General features: G+C 37.6%; 1 protein-coding gene across 11 annotated transcripts in view; it reads left to right on the plus strand.

The window, feature by feature from the left end:
* PHLDB2 (pleckstrin homology like domain family B member 2) overlaps positions 1-22,926 on the plus strand; it is a 203,717-nt gene that overhangs the window by 172,107 nt on the left and 8,684 nt on the right. For 6 of the 11 annotated variants that reach the window (XM_069475089.1, XM_069475082.1, XM_069475086.1 and 3 more), the window contains 7 exons: positions 1,596-1,685; positions 5,300-5,443; positions 8,835-8,975; positions 10,139-10,238; positions 17,824-18,028; positions 21,690-21,780; positions 22,718-22,864. In XM_069475089.1, the coding sequence (XP_069331190.1) occupies positions 1,596-1,685; positions 5,300-5,443; positions 8,835-8,975; positions 10,139-10,238; positions 17,824-18,028; positions 21,690-21,780; positions 22,718-22,864 (918 nt within the window). Of the gene's footprint in view, positions 1-1,595; positions 1,686-5,299; positions 5,444-8,834; positions 8,976-10,138; positions 10,239-14,289; positions 14,311-17,823; positions 18,029-21,689; positions 21,781-22,717; positions 22,865-22,926 lie in introns of all 11 variants that reach the window. The other 5 variants (XM_069475080.1, XM_069475083.1, XM_069475081.1 and 2 more) reach the window with 2 other exon arrangements.

The raw sequence follows: 22,926 nt of genomic DNA on the forward strand, positions 1-22,926 counted from the left end.
CAGTTGGGAAGGAAAAGTCTTTCTAAGAAATGGTACTGGATCAACTGGGTAAATGTGGAAAAAAATAAACCTCAACATCCTCACACTGTATGCATAAATTAATTCAAGACAGATCATAGACCTAAACATAAAAATTAAAATTATGAAACTTCCAAAAGAAAACATAAGAGTACAAGTACACCTTCATAGCCTTGGGAAACAAAGATTTCTTAAAGGAAATGACAAAGGGCTTGTACCCAGAACATATTAGAAACTATTACAGCTCAATAATAATAGCTAAGTATTAATAAATGTTTTAAAAAGAAGATATATGAAGGACCAATAAGTCACATGGGGAAAAATACTTACCATTAGTCATCAAGGAAATATAAAAACAACAATATGATTCCACCTCATACCAACTGAAATGACTAAAGTTAAAAAGTAAAATTTCAAATGTTGATGAGGATATGAAGCAGCTAGGACATTCATGCACTGTTGATGTGAGTGTAACAGGTATGACTCCTTCAGAGAATGCCTTGGAAGCTTATTTCATTTCACCAGATATACATCCACCCTATGACCCAGCAACTCCACTTCTAGATATTTACACAATAAAAATGGAAACGCGTCTTCATAAAAAACTTGTATGAGACTATTTAAAGTGCTTCTTTGCTAATAGCCAACAAAACTAGAAATAACCTAAATATCCATCAATAGGAGCATGGATAAGCAAATTATTGGATATATTTATGTAATACAGTACTCCTCAAAAATAAACAAAAATGAACTGCTTACACCTGTGACACCATAAAGTAAAAGAAGACAACACAAAAGAGTGCATATTTTATGATTCCATTTATATAAAGCTCAAGAACAGGCAAAACTAGTGTAAGGCCATAGAAATCAGAGTAGTGCTTGCCCAGGCAGTAGGGATTCACTGGTAGGTGACATGAGAAATACTTGGGGTGAAGAAATGTTCTTCATCTTGATTGGGATATTGTTCCACTTACTAAAATTCATCTGATTACATATTTAAGATCTATGCATTCAACTGTATGTAAATTATATCCCAATAAATAAAACAGGTGACCCATAAAATTTTTTCCTAAAGGTTATTTAACACTGAATTAATTCAAGATAGATCATAGACCCAAACATAAAAGCTTACACCATTCAGTTTCCAAAAGAAAATACATCACTGGATTGTGATACTACGTCACAAGAAGTCACATGATTGTGTGTTGCTTAGGAGGATTTAAAAAAATGACTTTAGAGAATATGCAAAGGAGGGACTCTGAGGGCTCCTCCTCCCATTCAGGCTTCAACTAGAGCAGCTCGCTCCTTTTTTTAAACATGCTCTCACTCTTCAGAATTTACTACGAATGAAATGTTTCAGAGCTAAGGAAGTTTGAAAACAACTCACACATCATATTGGCTAGTAAAAGGTGAGATCTTTAGTATATAATTTGAAGTTTTGACTAAGTATGAGGAAGAGGAATTAGACATGGGGAAAGTAGGTGAGATTCTGATGTTTGTCTCTATTGTAAAGTTGCTGTGTTCCTCAGTTGTATCCAAGATTGACTCAAAGCTTAAAAGATTTTGTGTTCCTTCAGGAAAAGGAGAATCTTTGTAATTTGGAAAAGAAATACTCGAGCCTCTCTGGGGGTAAAGGGTTTCCTGTTAACCCCAATACTCTAAAAGAGGTAAGCTATGATTTCACATGTCCACTCATATCACCTTAGAAATCAGGAGATGTACGTCAGTTTTATGCAATTAGCTGAAGAGTAAAAACATTAACTCAAATGAAAGCACCTGATGCTTTGATGGTTTTCCTGCCTTTCATTATTGATGCTTTGAGGAGTTCATGGATTATCTTTGTGTCTAATACAGGTGCACATTGTGTGTGTGTGTGTGTGTGTGTGCACCTGTCTGTCTACTTTGCTGGGCAGTGACATTGTGGGTTGAAGATTCAAAAAATTTAGGATACAGGCCGGGCACGGTGGCTCACGCCTGTAATCCTAGCACTCTGGGAGACTGAGGCGGGTGGATGGCTCAGGACCAGCCTGAGCAAGAGTGAGACCCCCTGTCTCTACTAAAAAATAGAAAGAAATTATCTGGCCAACTAAAAACATATACAGAAAAAATTAGCTGGGCGTGGTGGCGCATGCCTGTAGTCCCAGCTACTCGAGAGGCTGAGGCAGGAGGATTGCTTAAGCCCAGGAGTTTGAGGTTGCTGTGAGCTAGGCTGATGCCACGGCACTCTAGCCTGGGCAACAGAGCAAGACTCTGTCTATAAAATAAAATAAAATAAAATAAAATAAAATAATTTAGGATCCAGACCAAGATGAGACTTAAATGCTCCCCTCTCCTTCCTGCAATCTCCTTTCCCACTCTCTCTCCTCTCTTCTTTCTCCTGAGTCTTATAGAACGTGAACCTGCCCTTAAACATTTGAAAAAATAGGCTGGTTTCTTTCTTTTCTCTATCTTTTCCCTTCATTGTTGCTTCTGCTATTATTTTCCCTAAATTGGAAACTCCCATTTACATTAAACTGTACATACTCTTTATCCCAAATATCCACTTTTTCCATGTCCCCATCACCACTCTTTCCCAAATATCTTAAGGAGCTACCTGCCACACTGGTATATTATTTTAACTTTAATTTGGAAAATTATTACCCTGACTGAGAAGAAAAATAGTTTTCTTTATGTTTAACTTTTTTCTAAAAAGCTAAGGAAAAAACTTGCTTCTATAGAAATATTTGCATAACCAAAAAACCGTTTTATTTATAAGTTGCTAATAAAAAGAGCAGAGTTGGGAATTCCTACATAGAAAATATTTTTTTGTGTGTAGGTATTTGAAGTAAAATGCTCATCACAATAATAAGGGTGACTAAATGTGTACCTCAGAAGTATTTTGCAAAATATTTCTATACAAGCTTTATTAGATCATTCGGTTTCATAGTTTCTCTCCATTATTCAGAACATGGAACTGGAAGGTTCAATGAATGGTTGTAAATGGAGTGTAGTGGCATAAGATAATGTCAGTGAGGTGGGGAGGGGGCAAATCTTGTGAGCTGTGTTAAAGAAATGCCGATTTTATGTGTGATGGGAGGGAGGCCCTTAAGTGGTTTTAAGCAGGGAGATGACATTATTTGATATCGATTTATTAAAGATCAGTCTGGGCTACTGAGTAGTAAGAGGAGATGCGGGGAAACGAGTATGGAGATGATTGCAATAGTGTACACTGGAGATGCTGATGTTTGAATTAGAGCAATGGCAGAGAGGTGGAGAGAATTAGCTGGATTAGGATATATTTGGGAGGTGGAGTTGACAGTTCTTGTTGATAGATTGGATGTGGGGATAAAGTAAATAAAGGAAGGTGTCAGGAATCATACCATTATTCCAACTGGCATAATGAAGTGGATGGTGAGTACCCTTTACTGAGATAGGGCAGACTGGGAAAAGACTAGGTAAGAGGGAAGATTTGGAAGTTGACTCTGGACATGCTGAGTTTTAAGGTCTTGTGGCACCCAAATGAAGTAGATGGGCTCCAAGGTCTCTTCATCTCCTAATAGAAGTATAAAATCTTTCTTTCCTATTAATGAGTTGGTCTTTTTTTTTTTCCTACAGAATTCCTGGTGTCAAAAGCACATTTGGCTTTTTGACTATTTTGTGTATCTGCAACTCTTGGGCTTGTTGAGTAGCTATGTGTTCTCTTTCATGTACCAAGCACACATGACTCCCAAGATGTTTTTTTCTTTTATTTTTCTGTCTTTCTGCTCTCTCCCTTCTCTCTCCATTCTCTCTCTTTTTTTTTTCTTTTTTTTAAGGAGTGTTGAATTTATAACCTAACTATTGTAAAGAGCTCCCACTTTGGACAAACAGCATACATTTTTGAAGCAATTAATTAAGTTGTATGGTCTATGACACATAAGGACTCAAACCTTGGCTTTGAAGAGTCCTACTATCAACTGAGCAAAAGAGTAACTCAAATTTGTTAATTTTCTTTCTGATTCATTATCATAGATAAAATGAAATGTAGCAACCTAATTGACTACTTTCTTTCTTTCTTTAGTTTTTAACCTTATAAAACTTTACAAAGTATCTATGCTCCTTTATGAAGTGCAAGACTTCATAAAGTCAATTTATAAGCAGTCAACTCTAGCTTTCTCCACTTTGTTATAATTATAAGTTATCAGTAAAAACTTTGATTTTCAGTCTGAAAATTTTACTTAACCAGCATAACAATATCTTGCCCTTCCCGTAGTCACTTTTTGAAAGGACCGATGAGCTAATAGAAGAATCTACATGTCAAATTTAACTCAATTTCACTTTTAAAAGAGAGGTGTTATTTTATACACTTTTTCTCACACTTTTTTATTGGTGTGGTGAAAATCATGATGGGTCTGTATAATTACTTTCCATGATAATTTACAAGTGCCTTTTCCACAAATATAAATTTGGGACATTTGATTCTCGGAGATTTTGATTCATGGGTATTTTCTCTAAGCTGAAGCCAGAACTGAATTATTAATTCAAAAATAATTGGAAATTCTCTGTCCCAGAGGTAGAGTCAGGAGTTGGAGAAACGGTCTTGAATTAAAGCACGTTCCAGCTGCAATTGCACCTTAGGACTGTGTGTGTGTGTGTGTGTGTGTGTGTGCGCGCGCGCAGGTGCGAACATTTGTTTTGCTAGGAAAGGCTCCCCTGGATGAGGGGAAGGTATTCTTCTTATTCTCATTTGGTTGAGCTGCACCAAAGCTAGATTCCATTACAAATAAATTACCGTTTTATACATGTTTTCTTAGCAAAACCCAGTAGCCCTCAGCCCACTTTTCTTCACACTTTAATTCATCAGGAAACAGAAGAGGGGAAAAAAAAAAAATCTAAGAATGAAGATTTGTGGAAAAGGCTCTTGAGTTAGGGAGTGAGTGATTGCATTGCCAATTTACATCTCGAATTTTTTTGGTGTACAATTATTTTAAACCTATGGGGAGTGACAGCTCAATCCGTCAACAGAATGAATGCTGATACTTCTGGATATTTTAAAATCGAAGGTGTTGGGTTATTTATAACATATAGGTATCTTTATTTCCATCAGAAAAATTATGTTTAATGTTCGGAATGCCATTTTTCAAGATTAAGCAACATAAATCCATTTTAATTGCTGATTATTCCTTTAATGAAACATTTGATAATACCACAGATATCTGGCTGTGCCGCTCTAAGCTAACTCCATTGTACTGGGAACATTAATACTCTTGCATGCCTCCGCTTTTGCTTTCTTTGTGTTTAACTTCTGAATTCCTCCTTTTAGGGCTATCTCAGTGTAAATGAAATTAATGAGCCATGTGGCAATTCCACGAATCTATCCCCTTCCACTCAGTTCCCTGCTGATGCTGCCGCTGTTGCCACTGAGCCTGCCACAGCTGTGCTGGCGAGCCAGCCACAAAGCAAAGAGGTGTGTAGGCATGCCGTTCCATTCATTCACTGCTCTTCCTCGGGTCAGAAATTAACTCACGGTGAACTGAAAATGAGGAACGTCAGGGTGTGCGTGACGAATATAATACATCTGTTTGGCCAGAGGGCCAGAGTGATGCTGAGTTTATAGAACATACCAATTTGGTACTGGTATGTTTGGGGGGTATTTCTCTACCAATTAAAATTCTAGAAAACATGATATCTATGGTACATAGTGGAGTACTAGAAGTAAGTTCAAAAAATAAGCTCTAAGTCTTAGCACTCTAACCTAGATTTCTTAGAAATAAAAAAGCCTTTCTAAAGTTGTTGGTTTGAATCACCTTTCCAGTTTGATTCTGTTTTGCATTATGGACATTTTTAAATGGTATGCCTTTTCAAATCATTCTGAGGTGGGGTCAACAATAGTAAATTAAAATATCTTCTACTGATCCAACTTGTTTGCAGTGTGAGATTTTAACAAGAGACTAAATTGAAGGATACTACCCATATTTGTGACTTCTTAATTAAAATATAACAAAACAGAACAATCAGACTATCAATTTCACTTCTTTATCTTATTCTTTCATTTCACATGGACATGTATGTACCTTTTCTTTCTCCCATAAAGCAAAGATCACCTGTCTGTTCTGGATTTATGTTTCCTTCCACCCTTTCTCCTCATCCTATCATTCAAACTACATCAGCCCCATGGCCCGAAGTCATGGCTACACCTGTCGATCCTTTACCTTTAAATGACACACCTCCTCCTCTACCAGCTAAGAAACACAGAAGGCAGCAGCAGCCGCAGGACCAACAGGTAATTAGGAACTAGTGTTTAGAGTTTGGGGATTTTACCTCGACAACAAAGTTACTCATGTGGAATCTTTTCTTCAACTTTTCCAAAAGTATTTTTTTAAAAAAGCAACTGTTTTTTTTTTTTTTAAAGGACATTTAGTATATTCTAAGGGTATTGGGATTATTATAAAATTTTGAGGCTGGGCAGAGTGGCTCACGCCTGCAATCCTAGCACTCTGGGAGGCCGAGGCAGGAGGATTGCTTCAGCTCAGGAGTTTGAGACCAGCCTGAGCAAGAGTGAGAACCCATCTCTACTAAACATAGAAAAAATTAGCTGGGCATGGTGGTGTGCACCTGTAGTCCCAGCTACTCAGGAGGCTGAGGCAGGAGGATCGCTTGAGCTCAGGAGTTTGAGGTTGCTGTGAGCTAGGCTGATATCACGGATTCTAGCCCGGGTGACAGAGGGAGACTCTGTCTCAAAAAAAAAAAAAAAAACAATTGAGACCTTCATTGTCCACTCCTGGCTTTTGATATGTTTGAGTGAGTATCACATCCTCATGCTTCACTTCCCATTCAACCAAAATATTGCAATGTATCTCAGCTATTTCTCATGATACTAATAAGTATTTCCATAAAATATACAGTATAAAAAGTTATGGTGTCAACACAAAAATATTTTTATTATACATTATTGAAACCATAATAGACAGCATTCCCTGTGTGTCAAAATTTGCTAAATATTTTACAGATATCTCTTTTCATCCTTCTAGCAATCCTGTGAAATAAGAATTACCTCCATATTGAAGTGTAGGGAACTGAGGCTCGGTGTAGTTAAGTAGCTTGTCCAAGGTCAACCACAAGTAGTGCATTTGGTCCAGTGTTGACTGGCCAGATTTTTAAATAAATAATTTATTATTCTAAATGTCACTCTACTTTTAGACACTCAATGTATACTACTGCTGAGGTAGTAAAAAAAAAAAAAATCTGTTTCAAGACTCCCTTTCAACTATAATCAAGTTCCTCTGGGAATCTGGCCCCAAAAGATCCTAAAGAGCCACGAGTGCTAGATCCCCAATGTCGGCCAGCCACGGTTCGCTATGCTCAGCCTTCATGTTGCTTAAAGGCACCTTCACTATCCCCTTTTGTTAAAGGATGTTATCTGCCCATGACTTTCAGGTTACTGCCACCTGGGTTGATATAAAAGGGAATTGGTAAAAGGTGGATCAAATAAGTGATGTTATGTTTATCTCTTTAACAGCTTCAGTCAGGGTTTACCCATCTCTAGTAGCAAAACAATCACAGTTTTTAAACTTGCTATTTTCTACCAGATATCACTAAGACTATGTTTTCAATGGGGTTTCTTTCCTATTTTGTTAAATTGCTGTTAGGGAATATTGTCAAGTTTTGAATTTCAGAATTTGTGATGTTTGGTAATAGTGGGAGCAAGATTGAATGTTCTGATGTCATTTTTCTATCTAAAATGAGCATTAAGCAGCCAAACTGCAAAGTGTTAGTACTATAGTGTGTGACACTGTAATAATGGCTGGCTGTGAATTCCAACTCTGCCACTTTCTAGCGGCATGACCTTGGGTGAGTTTACTTAACCTCTCTGCACCCTAGATTCTTCACCTGTAATATAGGAGTAATAATGGTGCCTACTTCACAGTATTATTATAAGAATTTAATGAGATAATGTATATAAAGCATTATACCTGGCATATAGTAAGCTCTTAATAAATATTAGCTAGTATAAACAGATAATTGTAAAGTTAAAGTGCAGATATTTTTCATGATTGGCATGTTCAAAGACTGTTTATAAATTTGGTAACTCAAATTTGCAATAATTTTTATGTATTTCAAAAACCTCAGCTTAGTATTAAAACGGTCAAACCTAAAGAACGTTTAATTAAGAAATCACTTTACTAGTAAAGACATTTTAGGGAGAAGGCCAAGAAAAATTTGAGTAAGTTTCAAGTTGCCAAAAATCTTGCCTTAGAAATTTGACAAAAAAAATGAAATAGTCAACCAGAGGATTTTCAAATGTGAGAGATTACTGTAGGGATTACTTGCCCAAGATCTTTTTAAATAAAGTAACCTAGAAAGATGCCTTATATGGAAACTTTATGTGGACTTGGAGTGTATTTATGTGACTGAAATATTATTACAACTTTCCAGCGACTTCCCTGTGCCTTGTTCTTTCTCTTCGTCTTCTCCCTTGCTTGTCCTCCTCACACTGTCCAGACAGAGACGGGGAGACACTGCTTACTTGCTTTGTCCCCTGGCTGTTCTGCCATCCACATGGCACCCATCCTAATAATTTGTAAGTTGTCCTGAGGCCCCAAGGCAGCAGGCACTAAAAAAGTGAAAAGTGGATTTGAAAAAATTTTTTAGGTTCAGTGATAAATTTTTCTAGTGTCTAGGATCTAACCAAATGTTAGCTCAAATCTATTAGTAAACACAGTGTAAGTTGAATAACTTTTAAAAAATTTTGTGTTAAAATTCCAAAACTTCTTTGTGAATGCATAATTCTTCATTTCCTCAGTGACCTGTTTCAGTTAGTCAAGTTTTGCTATTTTGCTTTACATTTGCATTTAAAGCACTTTAGAAGTCTGGAAGAAAGGAAAAAACAACATAAAGAAGGCCTCTATCTGAGTGACACTTTGCCTCGAAAGAAAACCACACCTTCCATCTCCCCACATTTCAGCAGTGCCACTATGGGGAGAAGCACCGCCCCAAAGGTAGGACACAGGAAGAACCATGGGCTTCAGATTCCCTGAGTCTTCTTGTCATTAATTGACCAACATGCAAAGGCCTTTAAGAAAAAATGCTAAATACATAATTACATTTGCTTGTTAGGTGGACGTCATAACTAAATTGCATTTTCTATCCTATTCAGAGGATATTTGGAATTGTATGCACTGCAACGCAGGTGACGGGTGGCCTTCACTTACACGATAGACTCCCACGGCTGCACCCCAGATCTGGAAATGAGACAGGATACAGCTCTGGGTTCCAGGAATAACAGCAACAAATACTTAGTCATTTCTATGTGCCTCACACTGGGCTTAGCCTTTTATGTGGATTGTCTCATTAAAAAACCCAGCAACACTATGCAGTAGAGGTACTAATTATTATCCCGATTGTACGTATGGATAAACTGAGGTGTAATGAAGCTGAGTGACTAACCCAAGAGCCCTCAGCTGGTACGTAGTAGAGCTGGGATGTGAACCTCGGTAGTCTGACGTTGGGGTCCTCCCTCACATTCTGCTGATGTGCCTGAAGAGTCATTGCAGAAACGGAAGAGGCAAGTGAGAAGGAAGTTCTGAATGGGACAGACTTTTGAGCCCTTCCCCTGCCCTTGATCAGGGTAACTTTGTTTTAATCCATTTTATAAATTGGTGTTTTGAGTATATTTTATTCACATGAAAGACTTTGCTATTTAAAAAGAATGCTAAAACCACTGGGGTATTAATAGGTTTCTCCAGTTTGGGGCCTACTAGGTAACTGGAGGTAGATGGAAATTAGTGCATTTGTAACGAGTTTAGATGTTCCCTGTCCTTTTGCATGGTGTGCATGTATTCTTGACCCTGCATCTGCCCTCTGCTCCTTATGCACGAAGAACTTTCAGGCATTCTCTCAGGTGATTTTGGACAGTGTCTTCCCCAACTGTCTTCAGAATTGCTGCCATTGGAGGAAGCACTGTGATGTTGAAACTGCCATGGAGTTTAGTGGGAGGGACAGTGACTGGCCTTTACCATTTAGCATCAATAAATGGAGTGCAAAGACCTACCTTCCCTGCCCTGTACAGTTAGATAGGAGCTTTAGAAACAGGGATGTGGCCGTTTCCTGAAGCGCCATTTGGCCTGCAGCTTGCCTGACGTATTCCCCCTGGTTCCCACAGGCTCACCTGCCCCTGGGCCAGAGCAACAGCTGCGGCAGTGTGCTCCCCCACTCGCTGGCAACCATGACCAAAGACTCAGAATCTCGGAGGATGCTCAGAGGTATGTACATTTTAAATCAAATCTCTTGGTCTTTTGTTAAGCATTAGAATTCCTCAGGGGGAAGGAGTGACAACAGGAGTGAGTGGCTAGAGGGGAATCAGCCAAAGTCCTAAATTTTGCTCTTAATGTATGCCCTTGGGGAGGGATATAAATCCTTATTGTTATAAAAGTTACCAAGGTCACTTTTCCTATTTATGCATATAGCTAGTACTTTTTAAACGTGCACATTGTATTTTATAGATTCAATAGAACTCTCAAACCAGAATGGCCCCTAGAGAATTACTAACTTTTCCATTTAACTAATGGAAAAAAAAAAAGAGAGGCCACCAAGATCCAGGGAGATAATCAGGGCACTTAACCAAGATCACTCACTGGGGATAATGAGCCACTAGGTTGAATGAACCTGTGCTAAAGATCATTGAGCTGACATGGTAAATATAGCACTAGTGGCTCAGAACAGAAGTCTCTTAGGCCTTTTAAGGTAGATTTGAGTTTTTATACTACATAGTTGTTAGGTTTCAGGTAGATTTTTGACTCCCAGCATGTTTTCTTTGTAATAATATATTGCATTTATAATGGTGTTCTCAAGTAGTCTTTGTGTGGCCTAGAAGAAATTACTATAATGTAGTTCTAAACTGTGGTTAACACAGCAGTTTAGATCAACAACTTATATTGGCCCTAACTTTTGAGCAGGCATGGTGCTAGATAGCAAGAATGCAAGTGAATGACATGATCCTTACCTTTGAAGTGCCTATAGTCTAGTGAGGAAGAAAGATTTTTAACAGATGATTTTAATAAAATGTAATAAATGCAATGATGGCAGTATGCCCAGGATATAAATGGGAATGCCATTAGGATGGCAGACATTTGGCCTTCAAATACATTATTGCATTGATGGGATTGAAACCCTTCCCTCTAAGCAGGCTGGAATTCAATTCTGACTGCTTGGTCTCTCTGCCTGGAGTGCTAGGGGATAATCACTGGTTTCTCATCAGGGGAAAAGAAATACATATCTCTCTATATACTTATACACACACACACATATACATATACATATATAAATTTATATATATATGTATACATACAATGTATATTGTGTGTGTATATGTGATATATATCACCTGAACGAGGTTTTCAAATCATTATTAAAAGTGATTTAAGAGTTAATAGAGGCTGTAATATTCATAAGAGATTACAATGTATAAGAGAGATATACACTGGTAATATCTGGATCAAATACATTTGATTGAACTTCTTTTTTTTTTTTTTTTTTTTGAGACAGAGTCTCACTCTGTTGCCCGGGCTAGAGTGCCGTGGCGTCAGCCTAGCTCACAGCAACCTCAAACTCCTGGGCTCGAGCAATCCTCCTGCCTCAGCCTCCCGAGTAGCTGGGACTACAGGCATGCGCCACCATGCCCGGCTAATTTTTTCTATATATATTTTTAACTGTCCATATGATTTCTTTCTATTTTTAGTTGTTTGGCTAATTTCTTTCTATTTTTAGTAGAGACGGGGTCTCCCTCTTGCTCAGGCTGGTTTCGAACTCCTGAGCTCAAGCAATCCTCCCGCCTCAGCCTCCCAGAGTGCTAGGATTACAGGTGTGAGCCACCGCGCCCGGCCTGAACTTCTCTATTTTATCTTATTTGCTGTAATTTCTTAATGAGCTCAAATATCTTATAATATTTATAAATAATAAAAAAGAGTTTCTATCTTGGCTCTAATTTATCACTGTTAACATGTCAGTCAAGTCTATTTTCTGTTGAAGTATTTTTCTGTAATATTAATATACTTCTTTTTAAACGTATTTTCCCACTGGCTGAAGACATTTAAGCTTGGGTTGGCCACACCACCGCCAAAGACCCATTCAGCACACTCATGTGCTTCATGGATTACAGTGGTTTAGGGGAAGAGTGAGCTTTTGGGAAAGAGGGTGAGATCACAAATTATTATACTCTATGTTGAAAGTATTTTCTTAAAATAAAGAATAAGAAAAACTTTGTACTAAATGGATAGATCTGTAAAAAGCAAGAGCTGTTAACATTATCATGTAAGAGGATTCTCGTGAGAATATGGTGAAACTGAAGGAAGGTTTGATCTTTATTATTCTAATCTGTTTTCCTCCCAAGTAATGGGAATCTCTGTTATTGATAGTTTCCTAGAGGAAAATTGAGCCAATTCCCTAGGCCGCACGACAGACGTGCCCTCTGCAAAATCTATTGCCTTTGATTTATCTTTTGGATTCTTGTTCTTCATTAATGTATCTTTTATACACCTGAGAAGACCTTCAGCTTCAGTCTTTCTCTGTAACTCTAAAGCGGTGAACCTCTCAAAGAGTGTGATGTGACACTGATGAGGCAGCTTCTGAGGAAACAGAGAACCACTCTATGTGTGTGGATCCAAGGAGATGTGTCGTGTGAAGGGAGCAGTGACAGGGATTTGGCTCTTGCTCGCAGAGGAGAAGCCGTCGGGCACTGAAGTTCTTAGAGCCACAGCCGACTGTAAAGTTGGCAGGATTTTCTTCCACATACATAGCCCATGCAGGTTCCCCACAAAGACCAGGAGGGATGGATCACAATTTCACTTACAGTTGTTTCACTAGCACTTGTTGGCTTCATTAAAATAGCAAATGGAAGTAAAATTCTATGGTTTTGAAAAAAGTATACCTAGCACATTTTCATTTACTCAAACTTAGTAGACTATCATTTTTTAAAACTTACACAATTAACTTAAATACACCATTTTTTTGCTGCCATTCGTAATGGATACATCAAGGATGATGGTGTAAGTAAGTATAAGCCTTACTCAATCGGCGCTGTTTTAATAGAACTGACAATGTGAGTCATGAAAACAAAGAACGTTAAGAGCAGTTTAAAGGAGAGACCTGAGAAACCCAACCCCTGAAGTTGCGATGGTTATTGGCTTTTGAACAACTTGTGACCTATTCCTTTGTAAACTTTAGAATGAATGAAATCTTTGTCCTTTTGTTTTTCATTAAATGCAGGAAAGTCCAAGAAAGGTATGACAACCTCCTTGTGTGTTTTTCTTTCCAGCAAATATTGAAAGGTCACTGTCAAGTCATCTTTAAGAAATGATCAGACATAATAGTGTACAATGGTGGATTTTTAGTCTAATGATTATTCCTTTTACACAATAGAGAAAAATTGTTACACATTTGCAAGAAACACAATGCTGGGTGCAGCTGCTGTTCATTCACAGACAGCTGCATGACCCTCTTTGTTTAGGCTTTTTATCACAAGGTCAGACCATGCAGGAAGCATGAGCACCTGGAAGCATTGTTTCATAAGACTCAGGATCTATATAAAGAGAAGAGTGGGCATTGTGATGTATATGAGCTAAGTGTAAAACATGATGTTTCTCCCTTATCAAGGCCAGGTATAAATATGGCAGGCTACAGTGGGAGGATGGAAGGATTTAGGAAGCTCCTGCTTATTCCATTTAAGCCTATTTGATAAGAACAGTTTAAATGACTGACTTGAATAAGTAAGATGGTTGTTACTGTGGCTAGATGGTAGAGACAAAGGATGTTAGAGGACTTGTTATAAAGTTTGATATACTGTGCTTCAAATAATTGAATGGCATTTTACAAACCTGAGCTCTTAAAAACTATTTGCTACTGTCTATTTGGAAAAAAGAATTGTTTTATAGTTACAATCTTGTGTTTACTCTTCCTATTTTCTGGTTGACAAATATGTGTGAAAGATTCTTCTCTTTTTTTTTTCTGTAACAAATTTTGGCATTTTTTTTTTTTACTAACTATGCATGTATCATAAGGTTTTTGGTTGTTTTTTTTTTTAACTTCTTGAGTTTTTCTCTGTAAACTTATTTTTAATCTGAAAATGTAAACATCATATCTTGTTAATCTGGTATTGTTACTAACACCATCAATGATTGCATGTTGTAAGTGTTGTATATTTTTCCTGTCCCCTTGTCATCCTTTTTGATCTTGTATTTTTTTCCTTTCCCCATCATTCTCCTCCTTCATTCCTGACTTGTCCTGTACCACCTTGCTCGGGCTGTGGACTGTCATTAGGAAGAATGAATTCCTCGACAGGTGAGCTATGATAGGCTGAATTCTCAGACATACTGGTTAGTTTTATCTTCTTAAACTTAGCTTATAAGTTTAAGTCATCTCATTTTGCACATTGAGGCCCTGATAACCATTTAAAAGTATGTAATATACATTGGGAATGTTTTGGCAAGACTCTCCGTATCGCACAATCACTAACTCTCAAGGGACTTTTCAGGTCCAATTAGCCAGAATTCATAGAGTCCAGCATTAAAAATAACAATAAGTGGGCCTTTCATATTTGGTCTCTTGGCCCTTCTGGGCAGTGAAGAGAGCTGAGTTGGTTTTGGTTTCTTGGATGTGCAATGATTAGCGACAAGCCTTAGGTATTATCAGCTCTTGCGCTATAAACCTTCTAAACGACTCCTTCAAACAGCTATTTCTGTCTGGATAGGAAGGATTTAGAGCATTCTCAAGGTCCTTTTTCCTTTTTTAGTTGCTTTCCCACTGCTAGATGTTATTCTTGCTACATAATTAAAAAACAAAAACAAAACCTAAATAGTCTCAGCATTGGGAAAGTCTCATTTTTCCCAATCCAGTTTCTTTGCCCCACCAAAAAAAAATAGATGCATTCCACTTCCTTATGTAGCCACTAAAATAGTTGGAACTTACAGATGAAAAAATGAATTCATTCGATGGCTCTTAATTTCATGACATCCACGTGCTAAATAAATGGGGATAAAGATAAACTGCGGTGAACAGGACGTCTGTGTCTCCCTCCCTGATAAAGCTCACGTGTGAGTGAAAGCTGAGACCAGTTTACAGCTAGTCTCGTGCTCCTTCTCTGTGCAGGCAGTTTTTCCTGGGCCTCCTACCAGGTCACCCGCCTTCAGTCCCCTGATCTTCTGCGTGGTGTTTCCTCTATGGAAAGTACCGGTGCCTTTGATGGCCAGGCCAGAGCCTGAATCCCAGAACCAGCTCTTTGGAATCACACTGGTGCAATTCCATAGTCATAGGAGAGGGGCCCATGCCCTTATCTATAATTGCAGGGGTGACTTATTTTCTTTGGATTTGTTCAGCAGGGAGTAGGCTAAGCCAGGTGACACTTGGGTTCACTGTGATCAGTGGAGTGTTGCCAGGTGACAGAAATGAGTAGCTCCACAAGGTGAACACTCCCACTCACACTGGGCCCACAGGAAATGAAGATCCTGTGCTCAGGCCGTTTCATTTAAGTTGCCATGAAAATGTAAAGTGTTTACCACCGAAATGACTGGACGATTCTTTCAGGTGTAGAGTCAAACCTCAACAAATAGCGAGTTGGTCTGGGAAGTTTATGTTGACTCTCCTTAGCACAGTACAGATTGTGGCAGCTATTCCTTGTGCATCTATCTGAAGACTTTGGGTCAGTTTACTGTCTCTCTCTCTTGAAGATCACGAGTTTGTTTTCTTATTCTGTGATACTTCTGAAAACAAAAACAAAAACAGACAAAACACAACCCTAGAAGATTAGAGGAGCAGGGCATACAGTTGCTCATCCTCCTTTCTGCTTTGCTTAGAGGGTGTTAACTACCTCAAAGGGTTTGGATTTTCCTCAATATGGAAAACTCAAGGAGAGGAAGAGGTTGTGGCAAATGTCATAGCCAGGGAGCTAATTTTTGTACGTTTTAAATTGCATGGCAGTCTTTTAGGAATTTGTTTTTCATGCTAAAACAAGGAAATGTCTTCCATGTAGTCTGTGCCAATGGGAAAGTTTTCTGTGCCATAAACCTTTTTTGAAATCATAAGAAAATATACATGTGTGACCTTTGCAAATAATTTCTGGTGGTTTTCTTCTGTTTTTGTCCTTTTCATAATGAATAATTGGAAACAACTTAAAAGGAGCAATTGGTAATTCCAAAAGTTCAGGTCTCAAAGGTAAATATTTGAGTAATGAATTATTTTGCCTTTCTTAAAAAAAAGACACAAGCTTTGCACATATGAATGCCTAGCTTCATTTAATGCTTTATACATTAATCATTACAATTAATAATATTGTTTACAGTCATGGTGTGCTTTTATGTTTTGTACCTTCTTGTAGCTAAGTGACTTGTGGCCTTAAAAATATATATATATATTTATAATTTATAATTTCAGATTACATTAAGAAAACTTATTTTTCCAGAAATGCCTTAATCTGAAATAATATATTTTCACTTAGAGTTCTAAAACTGTTCCAAATACTTATGGCATGAAAATTCTGAATGAAACTAAAATGATTTCACAAAAACTTTTGGCATATAATGCTTTGTTAAAGCATATGGATGTGGCTTCTGTTTTTAAATGGAAATGTTTAATCAACAGCTGAGGAAGCTGTTTAGAATTACTTCTGTTCTTTGGCCCTCTTGTCTACTTTTTGGTCATTTCAGTACTAATTAAAAGCCTCATTGAAAAGTAGGTAGAGCACAAGAAAAGAGGAGAAATTCAAATGGCCCAATTGTGAACTCTTAATGGCTCTGGTAATAGCTCCCTGGGTAATGGAAACTGTTCAAGTAGACATTTCTCTTATCAAGGAGAAAGAGATTACAAACTACTACAGTACTGGCTAGAGACAGTTTTTTTTAATGAGTTGTGGAATTTGTTTATCAGTATGATCCCTGCTTCCTGAGTATATGATAGAGAATTGAAAAAAAAAAGAAAATTTTATTTGCAGTGCTCCAAATCAGCTATCAGAGAGCAAGCCAAAGCAACAACACAAGGTGCACACCAACAACCTAATGTGCCAGCAGACCTGGCACCAGAATAAGGAACAAACCTCTTATTTATGATGCTTTTGGTCCTACTGATGCCTACATTTTTAAATGGCTGTTGTCACCAGCTAGCTGAAGCCTGATTGTTAAGGTGGGAAAAGAAGGGAGCTACATATATGTAATTAGGAGGAGCACAGTCACTGGCAGGATTGTGGACCCTCAATGTTTGAAATAAGTTCAGCAGACAAGAAAAATTGAAAAAAATAGAGAATGAGAAAAAGTGCATACTTTGGATCTTAGGATTAAAAGCATTAGTGATGGTATGAAATACAAGTTTTTCAAATGGTACATCTAAAAGATTTCACCTGCTGTTTTGTGACCAGATTGAGTGTTCCTTAAACGTGAATACCATTGAGAAGTGACTGCCCTGGAACCTCGGTGTTGCTTGTCTCTAGGATTCATCTTAACTTCACTTGGACTCAGCTATTTTCAGAGGATTCAGGGCCTTCAGTTGTGTTTGTGTTTTGTTTCTCTTGTGTTTCTGTGTGTGTTAATGTATTATTCTCAGCTGTGCGGAGATGTAGGGATGGCATAGGAAGGTGCCAAGTGATCCCCCTGACAAATAAGATCACTCAGCAAACCACTTCTTTGAAACTCTTGCTTGCATTGAGCACGATGTTGTTTCTTTGATCTTCTTGGCTTTAAAACAAATTAGACCAAGGCCCAAGTTTCATATGCAGATGTTTCTGGTTGCTGGCTTCAGTCTGTAGACTCACAAGATTTTGAGACTGAAAAATGAGGCATACTAACATATTTATGGCTCTTTCTTTAGGTTATAATCACCAACAGATGAGTGAAGGACAAAGGCAGAAATCTGAATTTTACAACCGCACAGCGTCTGAATCAAATGTCTATTTGAATAGTTTTCATTACCCAGATCACAGCTACAAGGACCAGGCCTTTGATACTTTGAGCCTAGACAGCTCTGACAGCATGGAGACCAGCATCTCTGCATGTTCACCGGACAATATCTCTAGGTAAGATTTATTTATGGGTAAGCTTTCTCGTTTGGAAAAGAGTCCACTAGTTTCAGAAAGTAAAGCCATCAATTTGGGATAGTGTATATGTATAAGCCCACATTTTTGAGACATAAAGGGGTCTACAGTGCAGAAGAGGATTGCATATCATGGTGATCTTTGAAATTAATTTCTGTGTATCTTGTGTAACTTAGACAGTCAGACGTCATATAATTGATTTTTCCCCTTTTGCCCTATCTCTGTCCCTTGAGCTCACATTTGCATTGTCTGTGAAAATTGATTTGCTTCTGTTGGTTGACTCTGAGCTTCATTTGCACTGCTTTTGATTAAATAAAGAAATAATTTGCAACAAGAATCAAAACTTTGAAGGAGTTCTTACCCATGTTTTATTAAAAGGAAGGCTTTTGCTATTCAGTACATTAAAATTTTTGGAAGGATTTAACCATTCACATTTGTATTCATACTTCGAGGCAAGCAAAGGGGGTCTTATGGAATTAGGTCCAAAGGCACATCTAAAATGTAAATCTGGTCATTGTACTTCTCTTCCAAATCTTTGATGATGCCCCCACTACCTATGAATAAAGTTAGACCCCAGAAGCTGGCATTCTAGATCCAGCCCAACTTCCTGTTTGTTCTTTCTCCTGATACACCTCACAGAGCTTAATAATTAAGAGGATGATAAACTCTCAGATCTCTTTGCCTGATCAAAGAATGAACACAAAGTCAGGGCTTAGGGAGTTAATAATGGCAATAGTAATAATATCATTGCAGATGGTATTCAGATAACTATTCTATAAGCCAATTCAATAATTTTAGCAGAATGGAGATTTTATGCAGAATTGACTCTCAATTGCCTATTTTCTAAGATCCTAATCCTAGTTTCTGAGCTTTATGTTTGTTTACGGTATAAATAATGATGCTGAAAAAGCAAAAACTGTCTGACTCATGTAACTTTCCAGTAGTCAAAAAAATGATGTCTTAACAAAAAGTGAAGGGCAAATGTACCCACAGCTCTGAGTAATTCTATAATTCTACAAATGGCTTTTTTTGACATAATAAACCACAAGACCAAGTTTATGCCACTAGAGTTTCAGCATGGAATTACCTCTTTAATAGACTTATAATTTGGGAGTATTTGACTACATAATTTAAAGAAATCTTAAGCAGAGCAAATTTTTAGTCCTTTTTTCTTTTTTTCTACCAATCTTAAAGAAATTGCCAATTAAGGATGCTTTGTCATAATACACGATCCAAATATTAGTTCCTTATTACCTGCTTTGCTGATGTTTATCACATTATTTTCCAACATAATAATGAATAAGAGCTTATCTTAGAGTCCTATGGATTTTTTTAAGGTAGATGGTGGCACAGAAGAGAAATGTCTGTTTTTCTCTCCACTTTACACTCAATATTTTATAGGCATCTTCTACTTTGGCTTCAATTTTTGACATTCAGAAGAGCTGATAGCACAATGAAATAAACACTATTAGTAATTTCTGATGCTGGGATTGGTCATCCGTGATAGCACCACAGGGTCAGCTCTATGTGGAGTAACTATGGAAAATGATCATGGCCACATGCAACTATTTGCTGTAAATTATCATTTGGTAATAATGCTGTTGTAGAAAGACTTAAGAGGCAAATTTGTCTCACCACACGTGCACATACACAGAGATAACCGTGTGAGGTGATGGATGTGTTAATTAGCTTGATGATGGTAATCATTTCACAACATATACATACATAAAAACATGTACACGGTAAATGTATATAATTTTTATTTGTCAAATATGTGTGTACTCAATAAAGCTGCGGGAGGAGACAAGTAAACCAAGAAAATGGTAAACAGTGAAATTTAAATAAAAACTGACTATGTGGAAAAAGGGGTAAATCGGGGTTATGCTATCGATAGGTTTTTGTTTTTTTACTTGATGAATTTTTAAGATCTGAAACTTAGTGAAATTCAAATTACTTCCAAATTAATTGGAGACATAAGACATACATATCTGATGTCACAGACAACACTGTAGAATACAATTTTATGCTATTAATATTATATGGCCTATCTGCTTGTCTTTGGCCTTCTGAGCTGGGTCAGTGAACTTTTCCCCTTTTTTTATCCATGAAGTCAGATATTCTCAATGAAGGGGACTAAGAATTCCTGCACAAAAATTAAAGACTTTTTTTTCTTGAATTCTTGCTAGGTGAACAGAACAGAACTTACCCTTTTGACCTCCCCCAACAGCTAATGGGAATAATGAGGAGATATGGCCATGTTCTTCTCTTTCACAGGAGAAAGCACCTGGTTTAAAAAGTGGCCCAAGGAAACCCTGGAAAGTACAGCCTAATTGTTAAGCTTGTAAGAATCCAGTATTCCTAGGACAGTTCCTCTCTTTGATGGGTGTGTTTTGTAATGGGGCATGCAGGACTGATTTTAAGATAAACTATATGTACACCCTGTGTCACTGTGCTCATTTATCTCTTTAGTAGAACTCTTAGCCCTACATTTGAACCATGCTAGGTTTGATTTTATCAAAAATATAACTTGAAGATACTATATTAATAATTAGCTGTAATATAACCAAAAGGGCTCTGCTTATTCATTTTATATGGATTTTTTTATGAATTTGTTTTTACATGAATGTGTCTAACAAATGTGAATCCCAGAATGTGCCAGGCTCTGTGCTATGAGGGATGCAGGCACAAAAGCCTGTCTGTCCTCAAGAGAGTCTAATAAAGAAGACAGGTCCTTAAATGGCTATCTAGACACCCCTGCACAAGAAACAACATTGGTTCTCCATGGCAGAAACATTAGAGTAAATAAGTTTTGACCTAGGCCACAGTCCTCCTTTTCCAGAACAGTCAAAATGTAAGCAAGTGAAAAATAAAATTTTCTGTTTTGTATTAATCATCTTCAAGTTCTTCTCCTTCTCTTTTAGTTATCCTGCCTGTTCTGGCAATGTTCACTCTGTCTGGTTTTTTTCCTCACTCGTTTGCGTGATGTCTTTCCCATTATTTCTTTTGAAGCTGTTGACTCCCTTTGTGCCGTTTCCTCCTTGGTGTGCTGGGTGGGCATTATTTACAAAACAGGCCACTGTTGCACCTAGAGGGGAAGTCATTTTTAAATAGACATTTAGGAAATAAAATGTCCACATGTATAAAGTCACAACAAAAAGCAGATAGTGACACCTATTCCCCAACTGAATAAAGTGACTTCAAATGTTAGGTGTCATTTATATAGAACTTTGGTAATAGTCTCGTTAGTCTGATATCTCTAAATCATTAAGTTAATGGGAAGGACTCCCATAGGCCATTCTTTTTACACTTTGGAGGAGGCATTAAGAAGTCACACTTTGTACGATTTGCGTTTTGGTTTATTTATTTGTGGGTAAAGCAGTTTACATTGGCGTTATTTTGCTTGCCTGTATTTTGTCTCCTAAACTGAGGTAAGTCAGTGTCACCTACAATTTTCAGAGTTGAATTGATTTGACTCTTCAGACTCATGACTCGTAAGTAACATCCTTTACATCGTATGTGCCTGGATTTTGTCATGCAACTCCTTTGCCCTCTGTGTGTGTGTGAGCGTGTGCGTGTGTGTGCGTATTAGAGAGATTTATCAATCTGAGCCAATATTCTTAAAAGGCCTTTGTGTTTGATTCAGTGCCAGCACTTCAAATATTGCCAGAATAGAAGAAATGGAGAGACTCTTGAAGCAGGCTCATGCAGAAAAGACACGGCTGCTTGAATCCAGGGTAAGTTTATTATTTTTACACTGGAGGTCTGTAACACACTGGTGCAAAGCAATGTTCCTCCTCAATGAGCCTTGGTAAGTAGAGCAATCTTAGAACAGTCACTTAAGCTTTCTCAGCCTCACTTTCTTATCTGAAAAGCAAGGTGTTAAAGAGAGGATTTCTGAGGCTCATTACTGCACTACAATTTTCTATAACTTGAAAAAATTATATATATATAATGTTAAAATAGACTAAAATGAATGCTTTGTATTGTATTTTTTATTTGATGGCCACTTTGTGTTCCTGCCAAGAAACAGGGAGGAATGTCATGTCTTTATGCATTTTTTTCTTCCTTCCCAGCTTGTGCTAACTGCGCTATTGAAATATTTACAATGCCACATTATTGTGACTGTATTTCAAGCGAGAATCTGAACTTCCTTAGGAATCCCCCAAAATGCCTTGCATCCTGCCCTAACTAAAGGGCACCTCCTTTCCTCTTCAACTTCCCCATGTGCTTCCTCTGCGACCTTCAGCCAGGAAGCTGCCCGGCAACAACAGGAATTGTAAGGACCCGTGGCCTGCGGTCAGAAGACAGCAGTTGAAAGAAAGGCTAAATCTCGTGACTAGTGTTAGGTGACAGTTTGTGAGTCTTTTTATTAAAAATGTGAGAGTTGTGCTCATTGAAATGAAATTACTGAATATAGTCACAAGCTGGATTTTCACTTAAGACAAAAATTTAATTGTTAATTAGACTTAGTGGTTGCATTTGCGGCATATGATGATTTTGAAAGCTATGCCAGAGGTGATTATGCGTTGCTTTAATCTAGGTTATATATTGTAAGAGACTAGACTACAAAACAAGAATTGTCTAGTGAGGATTTTCTTTTTGGTATTAGTTGGAATCATTCACGTATTACCAGTGTGTCTTAAAATAATCATCGTTATATGTAATATTTAGGAACGGGAAATGGAAGCCAAAAAACGAGCTCTGGAAGAAGAAAAACGACGCCGAGAAATCCTGGAAAAACGACTGCAGGAAGAAACGAGCCAGAGACAGAAGTTAATAGAAAAGGAAGTAAAAATAAGGGAGAAACAAAGAGCTCAGGTTGGTCGGTCAATCTGAATGGGTAAGAGTAGGTTGCCCCCTGGTGGTCATTTCTTAGAAGA

The sequence above is a fragment of the Eulemur rufifrons genome, chromosome 7, assembly GCF_041146395.1.
Source record: "Eulemur rufifrons isolate Redbay chromosome 7, OSU_ERuf_1, whole genome shotgun sequence".
Lineage (NCBI taxonomy): Eukaryota > Metazoa > Chordata > Mammalia > Primates > Lemuridae > Eulemur > Eulemur rufifrons.